General features: G+C 37.4%; 1 protein-coding gene across 1 annotated transcript in view; it reads left to right on the forward strand.

The window, feature by feature from the left end:
* The first annotated feature begins 13212 nt into the window (after positions 1–13212).
* Positions 13213–21692, forward strand: part of LOC140235360 (uncharacterized) — a 177996-nt gene continuing 169516 nt past the window's right edge. The window contains exon 1 of the mRNA XM_072315388.1: positions 13213–13512. Within this exon, the coding sequence (XP_072171489.1) occupies positions 13457–13512 (56 nt within the window). The 5' untranslated portion in view covers positions 13213–13456. The remainder of the gene's footprint in view (positions 13513–21692) is intronic.

Below are 21692 nucleotides of genomic sequence, written 5' to 3' on the forward strand. Positions count from 1 at the left end.
TAAAATATAAGGAAATATAAGTATTTTTCTTAATAAACCTTAACTGTAGACGGTTTAATCTGGAAACATTTTTATTATAACTATTGTTCAAATTTTGTATATATTTAAGAATACTTAACATCAATTCAAATTTTTACAGTGGTTGTTTCTATCCCTGTCTCACAGTTTAGAACTATTTTAAAGCACTAATGCTGTTTTTTTTTTTCATCTGCAAATGGTTAATTATGCCTTTAATCCTTGCACTGCCTGAGGGTGCTTCTGTTGAAAATCACTGCACTGCCTGTGCGGAACCCTCTGCAAACTACAGTGTAGTATGCACAGCCTACGTGTACGTACAAACTTGCCATTCCCGCGTATGCCTTACGCTGGGCAGTGTGAAAAACATGAACTAGTAGTTGAAACAAGTCTCATGACCAGAAAAGAAAAGGAAAAAAGTGACCACTGCAAGTGTGTCATGGCAGTGAATGCCAGTGTGTGAATAATTCATAAGTATGGTGTGAACATGATGTGTCAATTCAATGCGTATTTTTTTGTGAACTTTTCGTAAATTGAACATGACCAGAAATGGGCTATATGCCACTAAAGAGCATGCACTGGCATGCCATAATGTGGAGCAGCGTGAAAGCCAGATTTGTGAAAGAGTCAGAACGGCTTACTCTACAATGATTCTGTATCAGTACATGATCAATTTGTCCACAAAACCAATGCAGAAATGTGTGAAATTTGCTGTTTCCTCCATTGAGTATAGATTGATATTGCAAACAGTATGCAGGTTCTTTATAAAGGTTACGATCACAGAAGACATTTCACTCAATATGTTTTGTATACCTCTGGTTATTTTGTGGTGTGTATACCAACTCTGCTTCAAAGAAACTTCAATTCTAGACTTTTAGCCAGTGGGAGGTAAAGACTTGTAGGATATCATGTCTAGAGTTTACAAGCACATTTCATTGTTCTACCCCAGCATTACAGACACGTATATCCGAATTAAGCTGATTTGTGTGTGGTCAAAGGAGGCCTGCAGTAGAAGAGAGTGCAGCTTGTATGGCCACTTTGTAAAAGTGTGTTTGATCGCGGCTGAACATTGAGAGTGGAATCGGATTATGTGTTTTGTCTCCAATGCTGTGAGGAATTTCAGCTCTTGTCTCTCCCCTGTCTCACTCCTCCATAGCAAGAGGGAGTCTAAGGTTTCCTGCCTGAAGTATAAATTACTGTGTATTTTATGCCATTTCTTCTTTTCTTTGTTTTTTGTTTTTTGACTTCCTCAAAGAGCATTTTGATCTATGCATGTAGGTCTCTGTGAACAGAGTAGACAATACCTTTGAACATTACCTTTGTCATTTAGAAGCATAAGATTGTATGTTGGCTATATTCTGTAGTAGTTTTCATCCACACAACATTATGATGTCATAGTAACCGGTTGAGGACGAGTCACGAGTATACTCGGGCAGGTGTCTAGATGGAAAATGCATGTTGTAGCAAAGTCAGTCCATCCTCAATGGGTTAACTGGGTACAAAGAATGATATATCATTTAAATTGCAGGTATGTGAGCTGAAGAATGAAGCTCTAAGTTGATTGGTACAGTATTGATTGAGATGCAAGGAGTTGCCAAATGTATTTTTGCTCTACATAGCCACAGTGATCATTCTCTGTTTCAATGACAAGCAGTCACATCAAATCTTGAATACAGGATGCTACAATATCTTCTTTAGGATTGACCTTTCAGAATGTTTTCATCTTTACTAACAGTGATGTGATTTTACATAGCAATTTATCAACATTTACAGTATGAATATCATAAAAGACAAATCTGATACTGTATCTAAAATGATTAGAAAGTCAATGTCCTGCTCCATAACAAACAAAATAAAAACTTTGCATGATTTTTTCATTCTGCGGTTACACCTACTTGCATTTTTCACACTTATGTGTAATGCAGGTTGCTGAATCAACAGTCTCTGAATTGAATGGTTTCAAAGCCTTGCTTACTGCTCATGTCCATATGTGTATGGGGCCTTGCATTTGTAGTTTGAATGGAGACCAAAACATACGTGTATACATGTCAGCAGCTGTAACAAGTTTCTACCATGTGAGCATTGAGCGAGTTTTAATATTTCATATTTGTGTAGGTGTGATACATGAAAAGATTGTTGGAGGCAGCTCCCTTTTGTGACATTCCACAGTCATTGGCTGGCCTTAAATAGAGCGTGTGCATAATTGACCCACAATGCACTGTGGCGTGCAAGGTGTCGGACTGATTCATCAATATACTGTAACAGACCCACCTATTCGGTCTAGTGTGGTCATGTGACAAAGAACAAAAGACAAAGGGCTTTGTGTTGTTTGGAAGATAGGAGTGGCAGAGTTTGGCTTTGTTGGAACAGATGGTTAAAAAGAAACACACAAAAATCATGCTAGTTTTATGAGCAGTCTTTCAGTGCCCAGAAATGCGCTTTGTTCAAATGTCTTTCATCTGAGTAGTTGCATTAATACGTAAAAAAATACTGGTACATGATTTTCTGTAGGTGATTCCCATTATTCCCATATCCAGTCATGTTTACTGTGCTCAAAATTATAAGGGCTCTGTACTATCAACAAAAGTTTTTCAAATTCTGAGGTTCACTTTGTGAAACCAGAAATTTAATACTTTGGGCCTAAAATTAGATCTAAAACAGTCTTGAATTGTTTTTGTTTTTTATGTATTTGAGTTAGAGATGTTTTAGCAATTGCACATTATTTACATGGAACCATTTCATGATCACATATAATCATAAAGCAATGAAATATACTTCTCTCAACCTAAGTCAGGGGTATCACAACAACCTGAAATGTGAAATAGTCCATAACGGCAGATCTTGTATGGTCGTCATATGCCATGAAAGGGCTTTAAAAAACAAAAAGAACATGAGGAATGTCAAGAATGTGGATGTACAGCAGCTGGTAAGTGTATAGATGCTGGAGTTGGTGTTGTTGTATTGATATTCACAGGGCTGAATATTTCACACCTTGCAAGCAGATCAGATTCCAAAATGACACAGCTGTTATGAACCTTGCTCTGCGAAGCTTTTTAATTAAAGTGCTCATTATTTCTCCTCTGCCTGTGGAGTTGTTCTCATCTAGTCTCGTTTTTGATTGCCTTGGTATGTATGGCTAGAAATAAATGTGGACTATACCAGTGGTATCTGTCATCCAGCATTAAGCTAGACATACTGGTATTGGGAGTTTGTCGTAAATGATGATAAACATGAATGATATGGCAATCAAACAGGAGTACTTAGCATGTTGTGAAATTACCAAGCAGTGAACTATAATATAGTCTTAAAATGTAGACTATCCATGTTGCCATGTGACGTAGGGAAAGCTCATTTGAGCATCATTTATTTCGGAGTAAGTAGAATTACACCAGTGAATGATATCTACATTATCCTACAGTGATAATGCCACTATTACCACTTATCACTGTTGGCAACAGCGATAGTCATGTGGGAAACCAATTGCGATGAACTTGATTATTAGACATTGTGCACATACGATGTAATCAGTCAGTGCTGATTACGTTTTCTAATTTCATTTCATTCAAATGAGGAGATTTCCCAAGCATTCAAAGGAAGCAAGAATGCCTTTATGCAATGCTGTCATCCTAACTGCTCAAACCAAATTTGGTAGAATGTAAGAAGACATGGTAGAGTTCTCCCTGTATTTACTTTTCACTCCTAAGATTTAAAAAAAAAAAAAAAAAAATGTGCTCTGAAAATTCTACTTCTATTACATGAACCTTAAAAAAAGGTGCAATGATCATTTTATAGATTGTTATTATCATTTACCATCTACAATTTTGCAACCAAACATTTGCTCTCGTACAAATACAGTTAATTTGGTTTTGGTCATCGGCTCGATGCTCTTCTTGTGCCTGTCTGTAATGTGAATGTCGCCCTCTCTTGTCCACATTCTTACAGGCTGTGATTCACAAATTTCTCATGCACAGCAGGCATGCAGGCATGCTGCATGCATTCAAGAGTATGGGCAGAAGCAGATTATTGCTGTTTACTAAAATTATCAGCAGCTTGAATTTTGTCTTCTATACGCTGTCTTTATAAAATTTTACAGGGTATACTGAAGAAAACATCAATGTTTTGAATAAATTATGTTAGTAAAAGCTCTAGTGATATTTTTTATTTCTATGCCATCTTGAGCAGAGATTTGATATAAAGGCTGCCTTGTAATGTCTGTAGAAAATTGGTTGAATATGATGGTAGGCTGTCAAATTATCTCTGGTCCACTTTAATAAACAAGTGGTTTAAACTTGTCTAGGTAGTGCTAAAACATGTATAATATAGTGAGATCACCATTCAGCTAGTTGACAAGATGTTAATGCTGTTTACATTGTGGTGGAATCACATGTATGGGCAGACCCTTATTTTGTCAGAAGATACACGTTGTACCATCATATGGCCTTTAAGACACTCTTCAATAGTACTTTCAGATTGGAAAATATGAAAAAAAAAAATCTTCATAGTCCTACATAGATTGCCAGATTGCACAGATAAAAATAAATCAGGGCATTAAATGTGACTGTGCACCTCAAAACGAACATAAAGTCGCACACACTGATTTTGCGTGAGGACTGAAAATAAGTGAAATGGGTCAACCTAGCCGAACTTGACTTTTTCATATTTTCTGAAAGAGCGGGTCTTCTTTTACATTATGCTAAAATTTGGTATCATAACACGGGCAGGAAAGTGTGTTTCTTTAGCAGTTTATCTCGAACATTTTTGGTAGAATAGTGTGATTAGGTGTGTCTTTAGAATCCCTTTTTCATTTCTGAAAAACCTTGTCCACACTCTTCACTTTCAACTCTAATAACTTTTGAAAAGATAGTGCTACTGCTTTGAAAGTTGGCATTAATTATGGACAGAATGTGTTAATGAGGCATGCTTAATTTCAGTTCAATCTGATAATTCCTTCATTGTTGCTACTCTGGTGGTTTACTTCCTGTTTTTTGTCCCATTCATCGCACAGCCAGCACGGTTTGGTAAAGATTAAGCGCTTGAATAGACACTGTACTTCAGAGCCTCTTTTCTCAATTCACACTTTTCCTGAGTTTGTGCTTTCTTTCCAATATTTAGATAGGTTAGGAGAGTCTATTTGATTTGAGTTATACATCATTTTAAAGCTTGAAGTCTGCTTTTTTAGAATATGGTCTTAACTAAAAATTCATGTCTGGCGACTCTTTGTTTGTTTTGAGGTGCAGGGTCACAAATGCTAAATACTTCAAAAAAAAAAAATGAGAATAGGTTTACCATACTCAATATTTTTTCATTGACATTTGTGTCAGAATAAGCCATGCAGTAGTCATTTTAATGGCAAAACTCTTTATAGTGTCTCCATAATTCTCAATACTTTTGTATGTTGGAAGTCTGTTCGTTTGTTTTTTCCTTTCATGCAGTTGAGCATCATCATGTAGCTTGGTCAGCAAGATTTGATTTTTTTTTGTTTGTTTGTTTGATTGAGCCTCCAAAATGTTAACCATATCTCTAAGTCAAATTTCAGCTCAAGTTTTTGTAGCAGTTACTGTTTACAAATATTCTCCTTAAAAAAAAAAAAAAATTGAGTACCGGTACCTTTATGTAATATGACCTATTTCATGCATGCAAAACACATGCACACATTCACATGCGAAAACACATGTATTCCTATTGGAGTGAAACAATTTTGGGTTGTAGAACAGCAGAGTGTGTACCAGGTAGATAGATATGATATCATGTCAGACCTGATAAGGGGAATCATCAGAAGAGATCTGTAAATCTCAATTGAAAGGTCACAATTTCAGACAGTGCATTAGAGGTATCAGATAAAAGACCACTTGAGCAGCTAGCACAAGTACATTTGGTAGGTGCGAAACAGTAATGTGCTCTAGTTCTGCACTTTATCTCTCCGCTGTCGACAGTTGCAATAATATCGAGCTGGAATAACAAACAGCCATTCAGACACATCTGAGTGCTCGTCAATACCTTCTCTCACCAATACAATGAAATTGTCACCCAGTCCGTGTAAGCACAGTCCCAGCCATTGATTCTGGTGTTTGTTTTGGCATATCTGTCCATTATTTGTGATCAAGGTTCCGACAACTCTCAATGATTGTGTGTGGGGCTCACAGCAAGTTATAGCAGTTCTTATGAATTCTCCAAACACTCATCGTCTCTGCGTGCACTACAGTGCGAGAGAATACTTCAAAGCTGAGGGCAATCCATCCTTCTTTTCAGTTGACATGGTGATCTATCCCCAGTCCTTTTCGTGTCAATTGGTTCCTGCAGCACGAAAGGGAGTTCAGCCCAATTTTGTGAACAAACATCCTCCGCCTTTCAAGGACTTTTGAGAGCCCCACAAAACCAGCAGAAAAGGAGGGAATAAGAGTCTAGACAATAAACCAACACTGCACTGATGGATTCAACCATGCTTTCCTAAATTGAACAAAGCTCTCCTTTTGACTGTGTCACTGAGGCATGTTTGAAATGAAAAGAAAAGAAACAGAAACTTACTTCACTCTTGTACATGGTATACTAAATCCATTTTTATCTGAATATTGTGTAGAATAAGTTAACTCTTCAGGAGTCTGTTTCAGAAACAGATTAATATGATGCGGCACGCCGTACACCGGGGTACTGTTGTAACCCGGGTACAGCGTTATGTAGCGCCATCTCATGTCCATTATCATACAGTTGTGCAATATTGTCATGGCAACTATTTTGTCATCATCAGCACTGAAGGCACTGACTAGCACAGCAATGGTGATCCCAATGTCGATTTTCCTTCCATGTCAACTTTTAAATAGTGAAGATTACAAACAGCATGTAAATGAGAGAAAAAGTTATTATTTGCATGCATTAATTGTTGCATAATCACAAACAAGAAAACATTTGTGTGCATAATAATAGTAAAAACTCAGTTAATGTACATTTTTGGTGACCCAGAGTACAGCGCTGGAAAAAAAAATCAACAAAATGGCGAATTTTTTGGAACCCCAGGGTACCAAATACTACATCATATACTGGCTCACATGTTCTATTGTAAGTGACAGCTATTTCCTTTCTTGTAATTTTTGTTTGTTTGGTTGTTTGTTTACATTTGTGACAGTGCGTATGTATCATGTGTTTGTTGTGAGGTCAAAATGTAGGCAGCCAACTTGTACAAATTAAATGAGAGAAGACATTTCATCTTTAGGTGCAGCAGGTAGGCTTACATACGCCCTATAATGGCAGCCTGACTCACCAGGGAAATGAATAGGCCTATTATGTGTACTGTAGGTGTAGGTTTGATTCCACTAGGCCCTTTCAGACACAAGAGTTTGTATCACAATGCAAAAATCAATTTAATTTGCTTTTTGTCCAGTAAAAGTTAAAACTCATTCGGATGCAAGCGAAGCACTTCTGATCTTTGAATTTTTGCAGTGCGTAAACAATGACCGTTCATACACATTGCTTAAGGCAGGATTTGAAAAACAATATGAAAAACAAGATTAAACGATATTTGCTTCGCCATGCAATTATTATAATGCAGATTGGGATAGTAAACAATTGTTTTGTGTGCCCACACACAAGAATTACATTTTGTACTAGCTTTCACATTGCATTGCAAAAGTACAGAAAATCATTAATTTTAGGTATGTGTGAATGGCACTACAATGTAGTAACTGAAGTTGTGATGCACAATGTTCTGTTTTGTTCTATAAATGAAAAAAATACCGTATAGCAAGAAATTTTTGTGAATTGGAGCTGATGGCCTTTTCGTGGCATGAAGTTCTCGCGAATTTTCACTGGCATTCAATGTGTACAGTCTAGACAAGAACTTTCGTGTGCATTTCAATTTTGCATATCTTTGCTCTCGCAAAAATTCGTGAAATCGAAATGCACACGAAAATTTCTGGTTGCAGTAATAATTTTACTGTTATCTCAAAGAGCATGTGTGAGAGAGGTGGTACAAGGCAAATCAATGTGGATAATGATGATGATTTGACAGCCTTGACACTGACACTTTGCTGTCATAGTAGTACTGTTCTCTCATGTCCATAATCTCTTTCATTTTTTTTATCAGTCATTAATAGCAGTTTTATCATCTTTCTGTATAAAGTAACTAAAATTTAAGCAAAGTGTGTGTCTTTCTAATGAAGATAATACAAGTAACTACATAACAGCTGATTTATTATCTTTTTTAAAGTCAAGTTAAGCCCTTCAGAACTTAAACCCTGAATTGAGTATAGCTAGTGTATTGTCATATCATACAGTATTCATCGCATAATCGGGACATGTTGGGAGTAGCAAACACGGCCCCTTTAAGCGGGGTGCCCGATTTCGCGATGAGCACTCACCATACACTAACGGCATACGACATGTACATGTAGTGCACACACACACACACACACATGCATACTGACGTACTGTACATAAGTACATGAATACACAACCACGCTACCCCTCGGCGCGACCCTCTAGCTGTCCCTGCATTCTCGCAATGATGTAGAGTAATCGCAACCGGGTTCTTCTTCTGTCACCTCTCTTCGAACACAAAATATGTGGAATAAAAGCTAGCACCTTTCTTAAACATTCGTAGAATTCTTGGACACGTAGGGCGTTCCGTATAGATACATATCCACAACCATGGGAAATAATTACCCAGAACTGATGTGGGAACGTCAATGAAAAGTCCTTCAATCATTCAATCATCACGGCTTGATTGTTTACTTGCCGCGATCACTGCACTGTACATGTGTTGTCAATATGTAGCGATCTAGCTCGCCATATATACACATGTACAGAAAAGCGAAGGCGGGCAGCGAGCTGAAATGTACGTGTACTGGATGGACGGAGGTCAAAACACACCAGTCCGAAGCTTGCTTTGTAAGTTCGATGTAAACAACAACTGATAGGGAATCTTTGAAATATTGTTGTGGTATTTTGGTAGATTTTTTGTGTAAAATATCAACAAAATCAAAGATCGCTTGAAGAAAAATTGTCCCGTTTATCAGAGGTCCCCGCCCGATTATCCAGTGAAAATAACGTGCATTGGAAATGTTTCTGGGAAGCGTATGTCATTTAAGCGAGGTTCCCGATTATCAGATGCCCGATTATGCGATGAATACTGTATTATGTATTTCACAAGGATACATGCACTGCAATACTTACTTTTGGCAAAAGGTTTTGATTTTGATAGGGTATAAGATTATTGGAGGCAAGGAGGAAAGTGGAATATATATACCTAACTTATCTCTACCTATTTTTCTTTTTAAATAAGAAGCCATACCCGTATGGCTCTTAGCCAATTAGTTGGTAAATGTGGAATAGCACAAAAGATCTCATCAAACATGTCATAATTCTAATGGAAATGCCATCTTTGTTTGGTATATCATTATGGGGTATGTGTCTCTCCATAGTAACCAGCTGGTATCTACTCAGGTGTGTCTGTGTTTGCATTCCGCATGTCTTCAAGTGCAAACACGGAGACGTGATGACATCAGCACGGAAATATGCGTGGTATTCGCGCAATATATCTATGTCAATGTCAGATATTGATTTTCCACCTTTGTTTGATAATGCATAATGTGTTATCAGTGAGGGACTGTTCCTCTTTCATACCCATTTTCCTTTCTTCTTATTTGATAACTGGGAGCCAGTAGCTGTGACATGTACTCTTGAGTGTTTGCTTTGTGCTATTTTCAAATCCTAAGAATACTGTGAAAGGTCAAGGAGTGAATTATGCCACGTACATCCTAGTAGGTGTGTAGCAGCCCCTCGATTTCTCGATAAGTCTACTCAAGATCAAGTTTAATGGGACATTAAGGCAGTGCTTGGAATATATTATGGCATATAGTAACATTTACATTGTGTAGTTCTTATCACGAATGAGTTACAAGTCATTACAGCAAGTGATTAGAATGTGAAGGGTGCTACTCATATACATACATGCTAGTCCAAGGCAATTGAAACTCATTTAAAATCTTGCAAATAAAATGAATTAGCACTTGCCTGAAAAGTAAGGGGACTGCTCCCCAGTGCTCACTCAGGCAAGTGTGAAAATATATTTTGCAACACCCTGAAGTACATATATTGTGTATGTTATATGTTATTGTATTGATCATGCAAGTCATAGAAAGATCCAGAATTAGTACACCTTAGTTTCACATTCTTGCAATTAAAACAAGTTTTCTCTTCCATGTATCCTACACCTGATAATTGTCATCAACCAAATGGGATTTTGGCCAAACCAACATATGGTGATGAAACAACAAACAGTAAATGCTGCTGAAATGAAACAATAGCAAACAAACCAAAAACAAAAAAGACAGTTGAACTTGCTCAAACCATTTTACTCTTGTGCAGTTGCACTGATGATGCATGTAAACCAGGTGACATTTGGCAGAACTGACCAGTCACCGAGTATACCTGCTTCAGTTTTCATCAGAGGTTGTAATTTTGAAGTTTAAATTCTTGTTATGGGAGAGTAATGCCTTTCTGTCAGAAAACAAGAGGGTAGAGGAGATGTGGATTTCAACTTGTACAAAGAAGGTTCAAACGTCAAAACTCCAGGGATACATGGACCTCAATTCCCTCCCCTCGATCTGTCATGATAGAGCCCATGCTGTGACATTGTTTAATTGTAACACACCGAGACACAATGCAACAAGAACAAGAGCACACTGACATATTGACATTTCCCATGCAATTTTTTCCTTCCATGTCATAATTGGACCTGGGCCTTGCAGGAACTGGGAGTGATGTCATCATAAAGGAATGTGACAGCTCAGATAATGACATGTCATGTGTGACTTTTTTACCCTGTTTTTTTTTTTTTTTTAAGGTGATAGACTACATGTAGATATTCCTTCATGAAGGGTGATTGCCCTTTTCTATACTAAAGTGATCTTTCAGGGAGTCTCCCCTGTGGCGACTGCAAATGCATAATATGTGACAGTGAGTGATATTCGAACCCATTACACTTTGCATTGTAATAAATATGACATGTACTATTTGAAAGAATCAACTAATTCATCAGCGAATGTAAGAGAATCTAATCTGAAAAATAATCCTGAATAAACCCAAACATGTTTTATGTTGATGCATTTTGCTCCCCGAGGATAGACCCATTGATGAAACATTTTATGCCTCAAAGTGATGCTTATTTACAATCAAGAGCAGTGACATGAGGGTGACAGTTTATTTACTGGTACTTAGCTTCTGAACAATATTTGACTACTTTTATTGATAAGTTGTTTTTAATGCTATTCATTTATCATCACAATTTGGTCTTGTAGGTTTTTTAATTCTATTTTTGCTTGCACATCTCGTATCTGATGCTTCTTGCATGTGAGTGTGAACTGGTTGGACAAGTTGCACTAATCTTTTGAGTATATGATATTAGAATAAAATTTGTTTGATCTGCATTGTAATTGTATACATTGCAAATGATAATGCTGTTGTGCTTTCAAACACATGAGCTGTGATGACAACGACATAAATACCTTTTACTGTGACAAATAATGCTTCTTTAAAAGTTCAGAGTAAAAATAAAAAGGAAAACATAGGAAAAATTGTGTGATTGTATATACTTCTTACTACCTACTCCAACTTTTCTCTGAAATATCAGATCATTCAATTCTGTGAAAGAAAATCGACCTCCTACCATCCAAACTTGTTATGGGATGCTTTTACATTCATTCCTTATGCAAGTAGAGTGTTTTCTCCCAGTAAAGTGGATTTTCAAACAGTTTAGTCTCTTCTAATTATAGCAGACTTGTCATTGTAGTTTTCAAGCTAAGAGATCTTGAATCAATGGTAAGCCGTTTAACTTTTGCCCATTGCGGAGAGTGGTTTGACGCAAATCTCCATTGTGCGCTGTATTGATCAGAGTTGGGTGGAACAAAACTCTCACGGGCCAGAGGTGTTGAGGCTCAAAAGGGTGCTATGAAAGGCTGGTTCAATTTTAGCCGAGCCACAATTGATCCCATCTCCACAGGGATGGGAGATGGGGGCTGGTAGCTAAATTTGGAACCACATTCATTTTGGTTCGTAGACTGTTCAAAGAAGATAATTCAGTCTGCTGGTTAGACATAATCAATTCTACAAATTCAACTCTTTGATAGGTGGAACCAAGGAGGTATGAGAGAACACTTTCTCTCATACCTCCTTGGTGGAACATTGCAAAGTATGCTGGTCTTTTGGAAGTTCTGCTTAGATTTCAGAAGTTTGGGCTTTGAATCAGTTTTTAACCTTATCTTACTCCTTCAAAAAAAAAATGTATTAACTAAAAGTAGTAAATTTACAGAGTTATGAGTTATGTTTGTATGCATGTAACTGTAGCAGTAACTTCAAACCTGTGAGCAATTTCAGATTTGTGTCAGTTAAGAAAAAATAAAAAGGATCATTAATGCAGTTTTGATAATTGAAGAGATGAGAACACTTGTACATATGTGACTGGATGAAATATCTCTGCAATCTGCGGTGAAGTGTTACCTACTTGACCTGTCAGTATCCAAGTCCAGTCAAATATTGTTGTAACTTTCAGATCATACATGTATTTTTCCCATTGTACTTTGAGCTTTATACTTCAATTTTTTAAAGACTGAGAAAAAAAAAACACACATGGCTGGCCTGCTGTCATTTTCTAAGTTCTTTGATACCAGACTTCCTTTATTTTTCTTTCTTCATTGTCATGTATTGCTAGTAGTCACTTTTTATTTATTCAGTGCTCTGCTCTGGCACTTCATGAATTTTCTTTCCAAAGGCTCCAGTAAAATTTTGGTAAATTACTCAGTGTTTTGCTATCAAATATCAGTGGGATGATCTTGAGTACAAAATGATCTGAATTTCCTTTATTTCTGCATAAAACCGTACAAAAATGACAAATTTATTGAGGCAGTCATATACAGAAAATACATTTTGTGATGTGTGGGAAGGTACACTTTTTGGAAATACAGACATCCTACTGCAGGTAAGATTTTTTCCATTGTCTAAAAAGATTACTTTTTAAATGATTTGGCATTCAAGCTATCTCTTTTGTTTGAATTTTTATCTTGGCAAATACAGCATATCATCTGTTGATATAAAATTATCAAGCAAACAGAAGACTCTGCAGCAAAAAAAAAAAAAAGAAAAAAAAAAGAAGAAAAAAAAAAGAAGATGAAAAAGATAAAAAAAAAAAATCATATTATTTTGCTGAATGATCATGTGACCCTCAGGTGATCTTAACCTGTATCTTGTGGGTCCAAACGACACATGAGGTACAATAAATACAATTTGATGTAAGCTGATAATGATTGCGACTTAAGTGCTCTTTGTTTTTCTTCCCAACCCTCTGTTTGTTGACTTGCAGATTGAACCTGGAGGTAAGGTTTCCCAAGCGCAGGGCATCAGGGTGGATGACGTCGTCGTCGGTATCAACGGAGTTCCATGTGACCAGCATTTTATGGCTATCCAGTTGGTCAAGACTGCCCACCACTCCTTGTCATTGACCGTGTACAGGTAAGGCTGTTGTACAGATGTACGTTTGCTCGTCAGTCAGTGGGGGTATCGTGGTCATGTGGACTGGGTGCTGTCCCTCCAATCTGCAGGTCCAGGGTTCATGCCTGAATAAACTTTAGTTATGATGTGAAAGTTCTCCTGGATTGCTGAGCACATTTCCACCCTTATCTCCATTCCATGTTTGTGTTATCTTTTGATACTCTGCAGCCCTTCCCCAAAGGAATAATTGAAAATAATGAATACATGAATAAATGATCAAATGAATAAATAAATGAAAAGATAAATGAATAGATAAACATCAAAATAAAGAAATAAAAGCGATGATTTTTCTGAATAGTCATGTGAACCTCAGGTGAACTTAACTTGTATCTTATTGTGCTATATTCACCACACCAAGTGCAAGAGTTGAACACTTCTCATTCTTTGAGAAGAGGATGTAAATACTAGGTATTCAGCCACTTTAGTACCCTTGCCATGTGGACTAGCTGTGGGCGAAAGGGCCTTTTTTCAGCTCTGGATATACTACATATCTATAGCCTGTTTATGTGTTATTAGGTGATCCGAGTATCCTCTCGGATCACCTTCTGTATCTGTACTGATTCTTTATTCTTCTTCTTTATTTCTTTATTTCTCCCCAAAAGTTGTGCAGAGGTCAGCTCAGAAAGCACTCTGCCTATCAATTTCAAAATTATACCATGTGTGCATCATGTCCTAAAGACAACAAATCTAATGTATCATTGTGATCAGTCGACCGTGACGTCACTATGACGTCATTATATGAAAACACATTCTCAATCATATCTAATTAATGGAATGGAATTTTTCAATGAAATTTGCGTCACATATATTTCAAGTCATGCGCATTCTACTCATATTCTCAAAATTCATATTTTTTCTAAAAACGTGCGCCTACGCGCGCGTTGAAATATTTGCATACTCCAATCGAGCTCAAAATTTTTTTGCACACGTTTCAGACCATTTAGAGCATTTTTTGACAAATTGAAAAAATTGGACGGACGCGTACGCGCGCGCGCATATGCGCACGCACAGCTCGAATGTCATAGAAATTTCCCGTTTTTTCACACTTATCGGATGCCTGAAATGTCAAGGAAGATTTCTGCCAAGTTTCAAGTCAATCCGATTCAATATGACGTCATACGGGCCCGTCAAAGTTGAAATTCCGCGCGCGCGTCAATGCCGATATACAGTTCAACTATGCCAAAAAACCGCCAATTTTAAATCTGATTTTACTCGTCGGGATGGACGATGACCCCCCATTTTCTTTACGTATTCTGAAAGCTCATGAGTTGTATATGTCATCTCATGGGTTGCCGATGCTGGCAAAATGATTAAAAGGTATCAAATTTCACAATGAAATAAAAAAACTAAAATTTGAAAATGACGTCATCAAATTTCAAGTTCACTCGAGCGTATCTCCCTTATCCTTTGCCGATTTGCCCCCAGATTTCAGTATGTTGTAGCTTATTAAATGTACTTTCAAAGTTGTAATAACAATATTTTAATTGGATGATGGTATCACCTTGTAAAAATGGATTGAAAGTAATTTTGTCAAATTTGGCCAGTTTACGTGTTATCTCTATGGGAGTGCAGTTTTTCTGGAAATGAAAACTGACATGACTATCTTTATCGAGCACTAGCTCACTTATGCTTCGGTGAATTTCTCCCATATTTTAGTATGTTGTAGCTGAGACTTTGGGCTATCGTAAGCGTGCCCTTTGTTTTTTCATACGGAGTCGGCATCACTTCCAAAAACTTGGTTGAAATTCAAGCTTATCTTCGATGTATTGAAATATTTCTTTCTTTCTGTAACTCTCTTTGCAATAACTCAAGAAAAACAGCTCCTATCACCACCATATTTTGCACATGTTTAGTTCATGTCACGTACATTATTTCACAAAATAACAACTACTTGATCAGACACCATCTTGGGTATGTAAATTAGGGTCAAAGGTCATAAATGTTTCATCCTGTATCTTCGTGAATACATGTCCTATCTTTCCCATATTTTGCACACGTAAAGACCATGTTACAAGAATCATTTCACAAGATTACCATTTTTGGCTCAGAGGCCATCTTGTCTGTGCAAAATGGGGTCAAAGGTCATATGTACTTCTTCCTGTATCTTCGTTATGACGTGTTATCTCTATGGGAGGGAATTTTTCTAGATGTGAAAATTGACATGATTGTCTTTATCGACAACTAGCTCACTTACCCTTTAGTGAATTTCTCCCAGATTTTAATATGTTGTAGCTGAGACTTTGCGCTATCGTTATACCCTTTGTTTTTTCATACGATGTCGGAATCACGTGAAAAATCTTGGTTGAAATTAAAGCTTATCTTCGATGTATTCAGATATTTCTTTCTTTCTGCAACTTTCTTTGCAATAACTCAAGAAAAACAGCCCCTGTCACCTCCATATTTTGCACGTATTTAGTTCATGTCACGTACATTATTTCATAAAATTACAACTACTTGATCGGACACCATCTTGGGTATGTAAATTAGGGTCAAATGTCATAAATGTTTCGTCTTGTATCTTGGTGAATGCCTGCCCTATCTTTCCCATATTTTGCACACGTATAGACGATGTCGCGAGAATCATTTCACAAAATAACCACTTTTTCCTCAGATGCCATCTTGGGAGTGTAAAGGTGGGTCAAAGGTCATATGTATTTGTTGCTGTATCTTCGTTATCTAGTGTATACAGAATAGTACCAAAGATGGCAGACATGATTCCCTTTTCTAAATGAGAATCCAAACATCACACGGCCAATGTCTCTAAACACAGCTGAAACCTGTATGGTCATGCCTATTGCGATCAGGACTCGAATCATTGATAAAAAAAAAAAAAAAATCGGATCACCTTAATTTGTCAGTGATGACAAATTACAATCTCTAGTTTGTTTTTATTTCCATACAAAAAAAAATCATATAAAAACCTGAGTGATTTTAAATGTTTTACATAGAAAGAGCAAGAAAAGGAAGAAAAGTATGGCAGGTAGCTCATCATCAGAAGTTACAATGAGTGTTACTACTGGTCTTCCATGAGGTCCCTATTGTTTATATCAATGTAATTTCTATCAGCATATCATTTCTGATATGATGAGCCTGCTTAGAGGGTAAACTCAATCATTCCTCCATCAGAAGCAGGTACTAACCGATACAAAAAGCAATGTACCCCTATTTTGTCTCCCTACATTTGGAAGATGCACTTTAGGTAATGATATTACACTTCTGCGATTTTGATGATAGTACACAATCTATCCAACATTCCTTTTGTCCCTACAGGACCATGCTGAAATAATAAGATCAATGCCTTTCTCCTTTTTTGTTGATTTTCCTCCCATACATCCATCTGAAAGACATTCCTGGGCACCGACTTAGCCGCTTTCCAATGTGGAACAATTCATGTCCAAACTTGTTCTGAACTTTTGACACCAGCATTCGTGCGCTCACCCAGACCCCACCCCCCCCCCCCTTTTCTTCCGTCTGATGTTTCAGTAGTCTTCAGACTGAACTCCACGTATATATCATATAAATCCATTTTTTTCCCCTTCAGGTCAGCTATTTCATTTGATACAATGATATTTTAAATCCATATCGGGACAATTCCCACACTCCCCCCCCCCCCCCCCCCATGACCGGTTACTGATAGGGTTAGAGTAAAGATTAGGGTTAGGGATAGGTTTAGAGTTAGGATTAGGTTCATGATTAGGATTAATGTTATGGTCAAGGGAAGGGTCTTGGGTAATTGTCCAGGGGTTAATTATCCTAGAACCATTTTAAACAGAGCTTAATAAAGTATAGATATTAAAAAGTGTTTTTGTTTTTGTTTGTTTGTTTGTTTTTTTTTTGTTTTTTGCTTCTTGGTCTGTTGAGGAAGGGAAATGCTTGTTGCTGTTCTTGTTACAAATGCCTCTGTAAAGCCTTTGTGGGAAGCCCTAGTAGTCATTATATTATTGAAGAATACAAGGTAAAAATTTTGCTGTTAGGGACCACAATTCAGGTCATGAATTGTTTACTCTGTGGGTAAGCCTGTAATCTGAGCAGAGAGACAACTCAAATACTACCTTTTCATATTTTGCGCACCCATAAATTTTTGTGTGATCAGTAAGGATGTCTGTGTTTGTGAAGAAGCTCCTGCAGTGTATTTGATTGTCTACAGGGTATTTATACTTGATCCTCCTCCTGTTGTTGGAATGCAGACCGATGGAAAAGGGTGGTCTTCTTAACATAGCGCATCTACCAGAATCGAGAATCTCTTCCACTTGTCAGTGGGGGTAAGGCATCTGAGAAGGCAAGGTCAGAAATTTTTGAGCCACAGAAAATAAATTAGAGAAGGTCCGATGGGCCTTGGACATCACATCACTCTTTGAGAGTGACCGCCAGGTGACCGACCACTGGGCAGGAGATTGAAAGGTTTAAGAATTCTTAGAGGTCAGTTTTCAGAGAGCCTTAAAAAAAATAATGTGTTTATTTGCATGCAGTTGGCATGGAGGTGTGAGGTCACCAGTCTGTACTGGGTTTTGCTTTGTCAAGATCTCTTCTTTGTCTAAAATGAGCATTTCACTTACTTTTTCAGTGTTTTTTTTTATGCATGTTAGGAAAAAATGATAGGAATCCACCATATTTGGTGTAAAATTGTAAAATTCATTTTTTACATTTGTCTGTGTGTTCTTTTGCTTTGTTGTGTATGAGGTTATGGCTTGTTGTATTAGATCTTTCTGAGATGATATAACTCACCAAAAAGCCCTTTGATTGACTTGTGAGATCAGTCTTATGATAATAACACTTTCATTTCATTTCATTTTCATATTTGTCACATATAACACAAAAAGAATATAAATTTTTATACGAAAAAATCCTATAAAACATAAACTAGATGAAACTTCACTGGAATGTACAAAAGTTTTTCGTGGTATAAACACAAGGTCTGTTTACAGGAGAGTTGAGCTATGGTCATAATGCGAGAAATATGATTGGGCCTGCATAGTTAATGAGAACAAAGGGGAATAATGAGTGGCTTTGTTCATGAAATTCTTTTAAAAATATTCCATAAGAGGTAAAAACCCTGTTTTTGCAAGCCTTCCCAGTACCAACGGATTTCCATCTTGTTATTAGTATGAAGGTAGTCATGAGTTTATCAGAGGTAAAAGCTCTCACTGCGGACAAGTTTTGCATGAAGACATGAAAGCAGTCCAGAAAGCTGTTTGAAAGTTCCATCTCTCACATTCAATACCCGTCAGATGCATTAAAGACAATGGTGTTTAATTGCAAATCTTCAATGCTCTGTCATGGCTGTGAATGCATAAAATTTGCATGGCGTGTCTACATCTATGTTCCTCTTGAATCATTTTGAGATGCAGTCTGTCCTCTGTCTTCTGTTCCAGATTATGGCGATGCTCAGCAAATGAGAGCAACTGCTTAAAGGAAATGGCTAATGCAGTGTCCCATAATAAGTAAAGACAAGATAATGGCACATATATGCAAAAGCGTATTATGCTGTAATGTACAAAGTGCCTATTCCATCATTCACAACAAGCACTTATAGGTACGAGACATGGCTGAGTTTGTAGAAATCACGCACACATGCTGATATTGTTCGTCTGGAATCTGTGCATTTTGCTCAATTCAGAGGTATGGTGCATAATCAAACTGATTCATAAGGCTGGTATATGAGAATTGGAGTCTATGGAATGGCATATAGGCTAGATTTTAAATACATGTAGTTTGAAGAACAATGGACCATATTGTGTGTGTGTGTTTGTTTTTTTTCCCGTCAACCCACACAATGTAGTAAAGCTGTTGTAATGTAGATATGTTAACTGTAGGCATTATTATTACAGTTATTAATTTTTACAGCAGATGATTAATTTACTCATAAAAATGTTAATTCCAATTAGATCTCTTATAAATCAGTTGTTGCATTAAGTCAAGCATCTTGTATTTACACTTATCAAGTGCATGCATATGGTTTTCTCTCTGACCATTGATTATCAACATCTGTCATAGCAGTGAAGGAAGAGCGGATGGGTTGTGTTTGAACAGGTTTAGTATTTGGAGCAAATTTGAAATTGAGTGATTAGAGTGGGACTGACCCCATTCAAACCTGCCGGCAAAGTGCCTGCACTTGACCTCGTCAAAGGCGGTAACAAGACTCAGATTTTTGAGGTGTGAAGAGCGTGTTGCTCTTCAAGAGATTGTAAACATTCTGTTTCCTCTGCCTGTCTTGCTCTCTCTCTCTCCCTTCTCTCCCCCCCCCCTTTCTCACTTGTAATCAAGCAAGATGGTATATAATAAGATAGCAAGTCAATATCAGAACCTACTCTGTAATGTGAAAATGAGCAAGACTGAATATTAAGTGACTGGCTAGCTTCACTTACAGTAGGCAGCCAGCTGGGGAACTCATTTATGTATGCTCATTTATGAGGATGCTGCAGACAACTTGTAATACAAGCATCATCCACACTTCATAGAAAACCACATAATGATTACTGTAAAGCATGATATATTCGCGGCATGAAATTTTCGCGAATTGGAGCTGACAGCCTTTTTCGTGGCATGAAATTTTCGCGAAGTGCCACTGGCGTTCAATGCATATTGTGTAAACAAGAACTTTCGCGTGCATTTTAATTTCGCGAATCTTGGCGCTCGCGAAATTCGCGAAATTAAAGTGCACGCGAAAATTCCTTGTTTTACAGTACCATCTTGGGAAGACTGCAAGTTGTTACTCTCAAGCTCTTTGTTTAATATGTAAGCCGCAAGTCAAAGTGCAATTCAGGAATCCCACCATCTAAATTTTAGAAATAAGAAGGTTTTAATGAAAATCATCTAGATACTTAAAAAAGAAAACCAGCAAGGATATGTTTTGTGATGCCCTGTGCAGAAGTTGTTTAAGTGTGTGTGTGTGTGTGCTAAGGTTATGTGGCAAGAAGCTGCAGATATACGAATTGTAAGTGCAAGTATCAACCTGTTGAGATGTGTTTGATACTTTCTGACTCACAATGAGTTTTGCATGTTGCGTCTCCATAGTTGCAAGATAACAATTTCATCAGCAAACCAGCTCTTGATACCAGTGCTCTCTTTGGTGGGAAGCGAGATAACATACATATAGCTACCCTCTGCTTTTCAGTGAACTCTGCAAATAACCCTGATAGAAATTCATGGACTTCATTATATCAACCAGATGGTAGGATCTGTTGCATGCCTCTTGGAAATCATGAAAGACACTCCTGAACTCTGAGGATGCTTTTGAAGATCTGATTGAGGTGAAGAGAACCCTTACCTTATTTTGGGAGAAGGCGCCCTCAATCGAGGTCTTGATTCCGTGAAACACCTCCACTTCTCTCATTGTCTGGGTATTGATTGTGATACGAAGGCCTCATTCAGACTTTCCATTCTACTTTGCTGAAAGCCATTATTGACCGATCAGTATAAAGTCTGACTGTAAAAAAAGAAAAAAGAAAAAGAAAGAGTGAAAGAAAGAAAGGAGGAAAGAAAGAACGAAAGACAGGCAGGCTGGTAAGCTGCTGCTTCTTCTGCTTTATCTTTCGTTTTGACATGGTTGATCTGCTTCTGCAATGTCATGAATATTTGATGAAATCAAATATTGTTTGTCCGTCCAAGGAGGAGAAGAAGATTGTAGAGCTTGAGGTAGAGACTTTACTTGATGCATTCTGGATTGATCCTTGTATTTTTTTTTTCTTTTTCTTTTTACGCTTTCTCTCTTTTGTCACAGGATTACTTTAAGAAGATCTCTCTTCGATGTGTTTTGGTGACAGTACATTCATCCAGGGATAGATTGCTGACAACACTTCAGCAGTTTTGATGGATGCATTTTATATGTCGCGGAGTGGCTGTTTGTATGACATCCCAGCAATGGGCAAACATACCCTAGAATTTATTGATGCAAACAGGAGTTCCTCCAAATCCATGTAGCATGAGTGACAGTCATGTTTGTGAACATTTCCAGTCACAGAAACAAAAGGATTTCCCCCCCCCCACTATTCCTAGTTTCAATTGCTTATACTCTTTCTATCAATGTAGATTCAGAATGTTTTCAGTGTTGCGCAACTCTATCGCCGTATGTGGCATATAATCCCCTTGGATTGATGTAATGATTAAACTTGCTATGATATCGGCTTAACCTATTATCGCCA

Source organism: Diadema setosum, chromosome 11, assembly GCF_964275005.1.
Source record: "Diadema setosum chromosome 11, eeDiaSeto1, whole genome shotgun sequence".
NCBI lineage: Eukaryota > Metazoa > Echinodermata > Echinoidea > Diadematoida > Diadematidae > Diadema > Diadema setosum.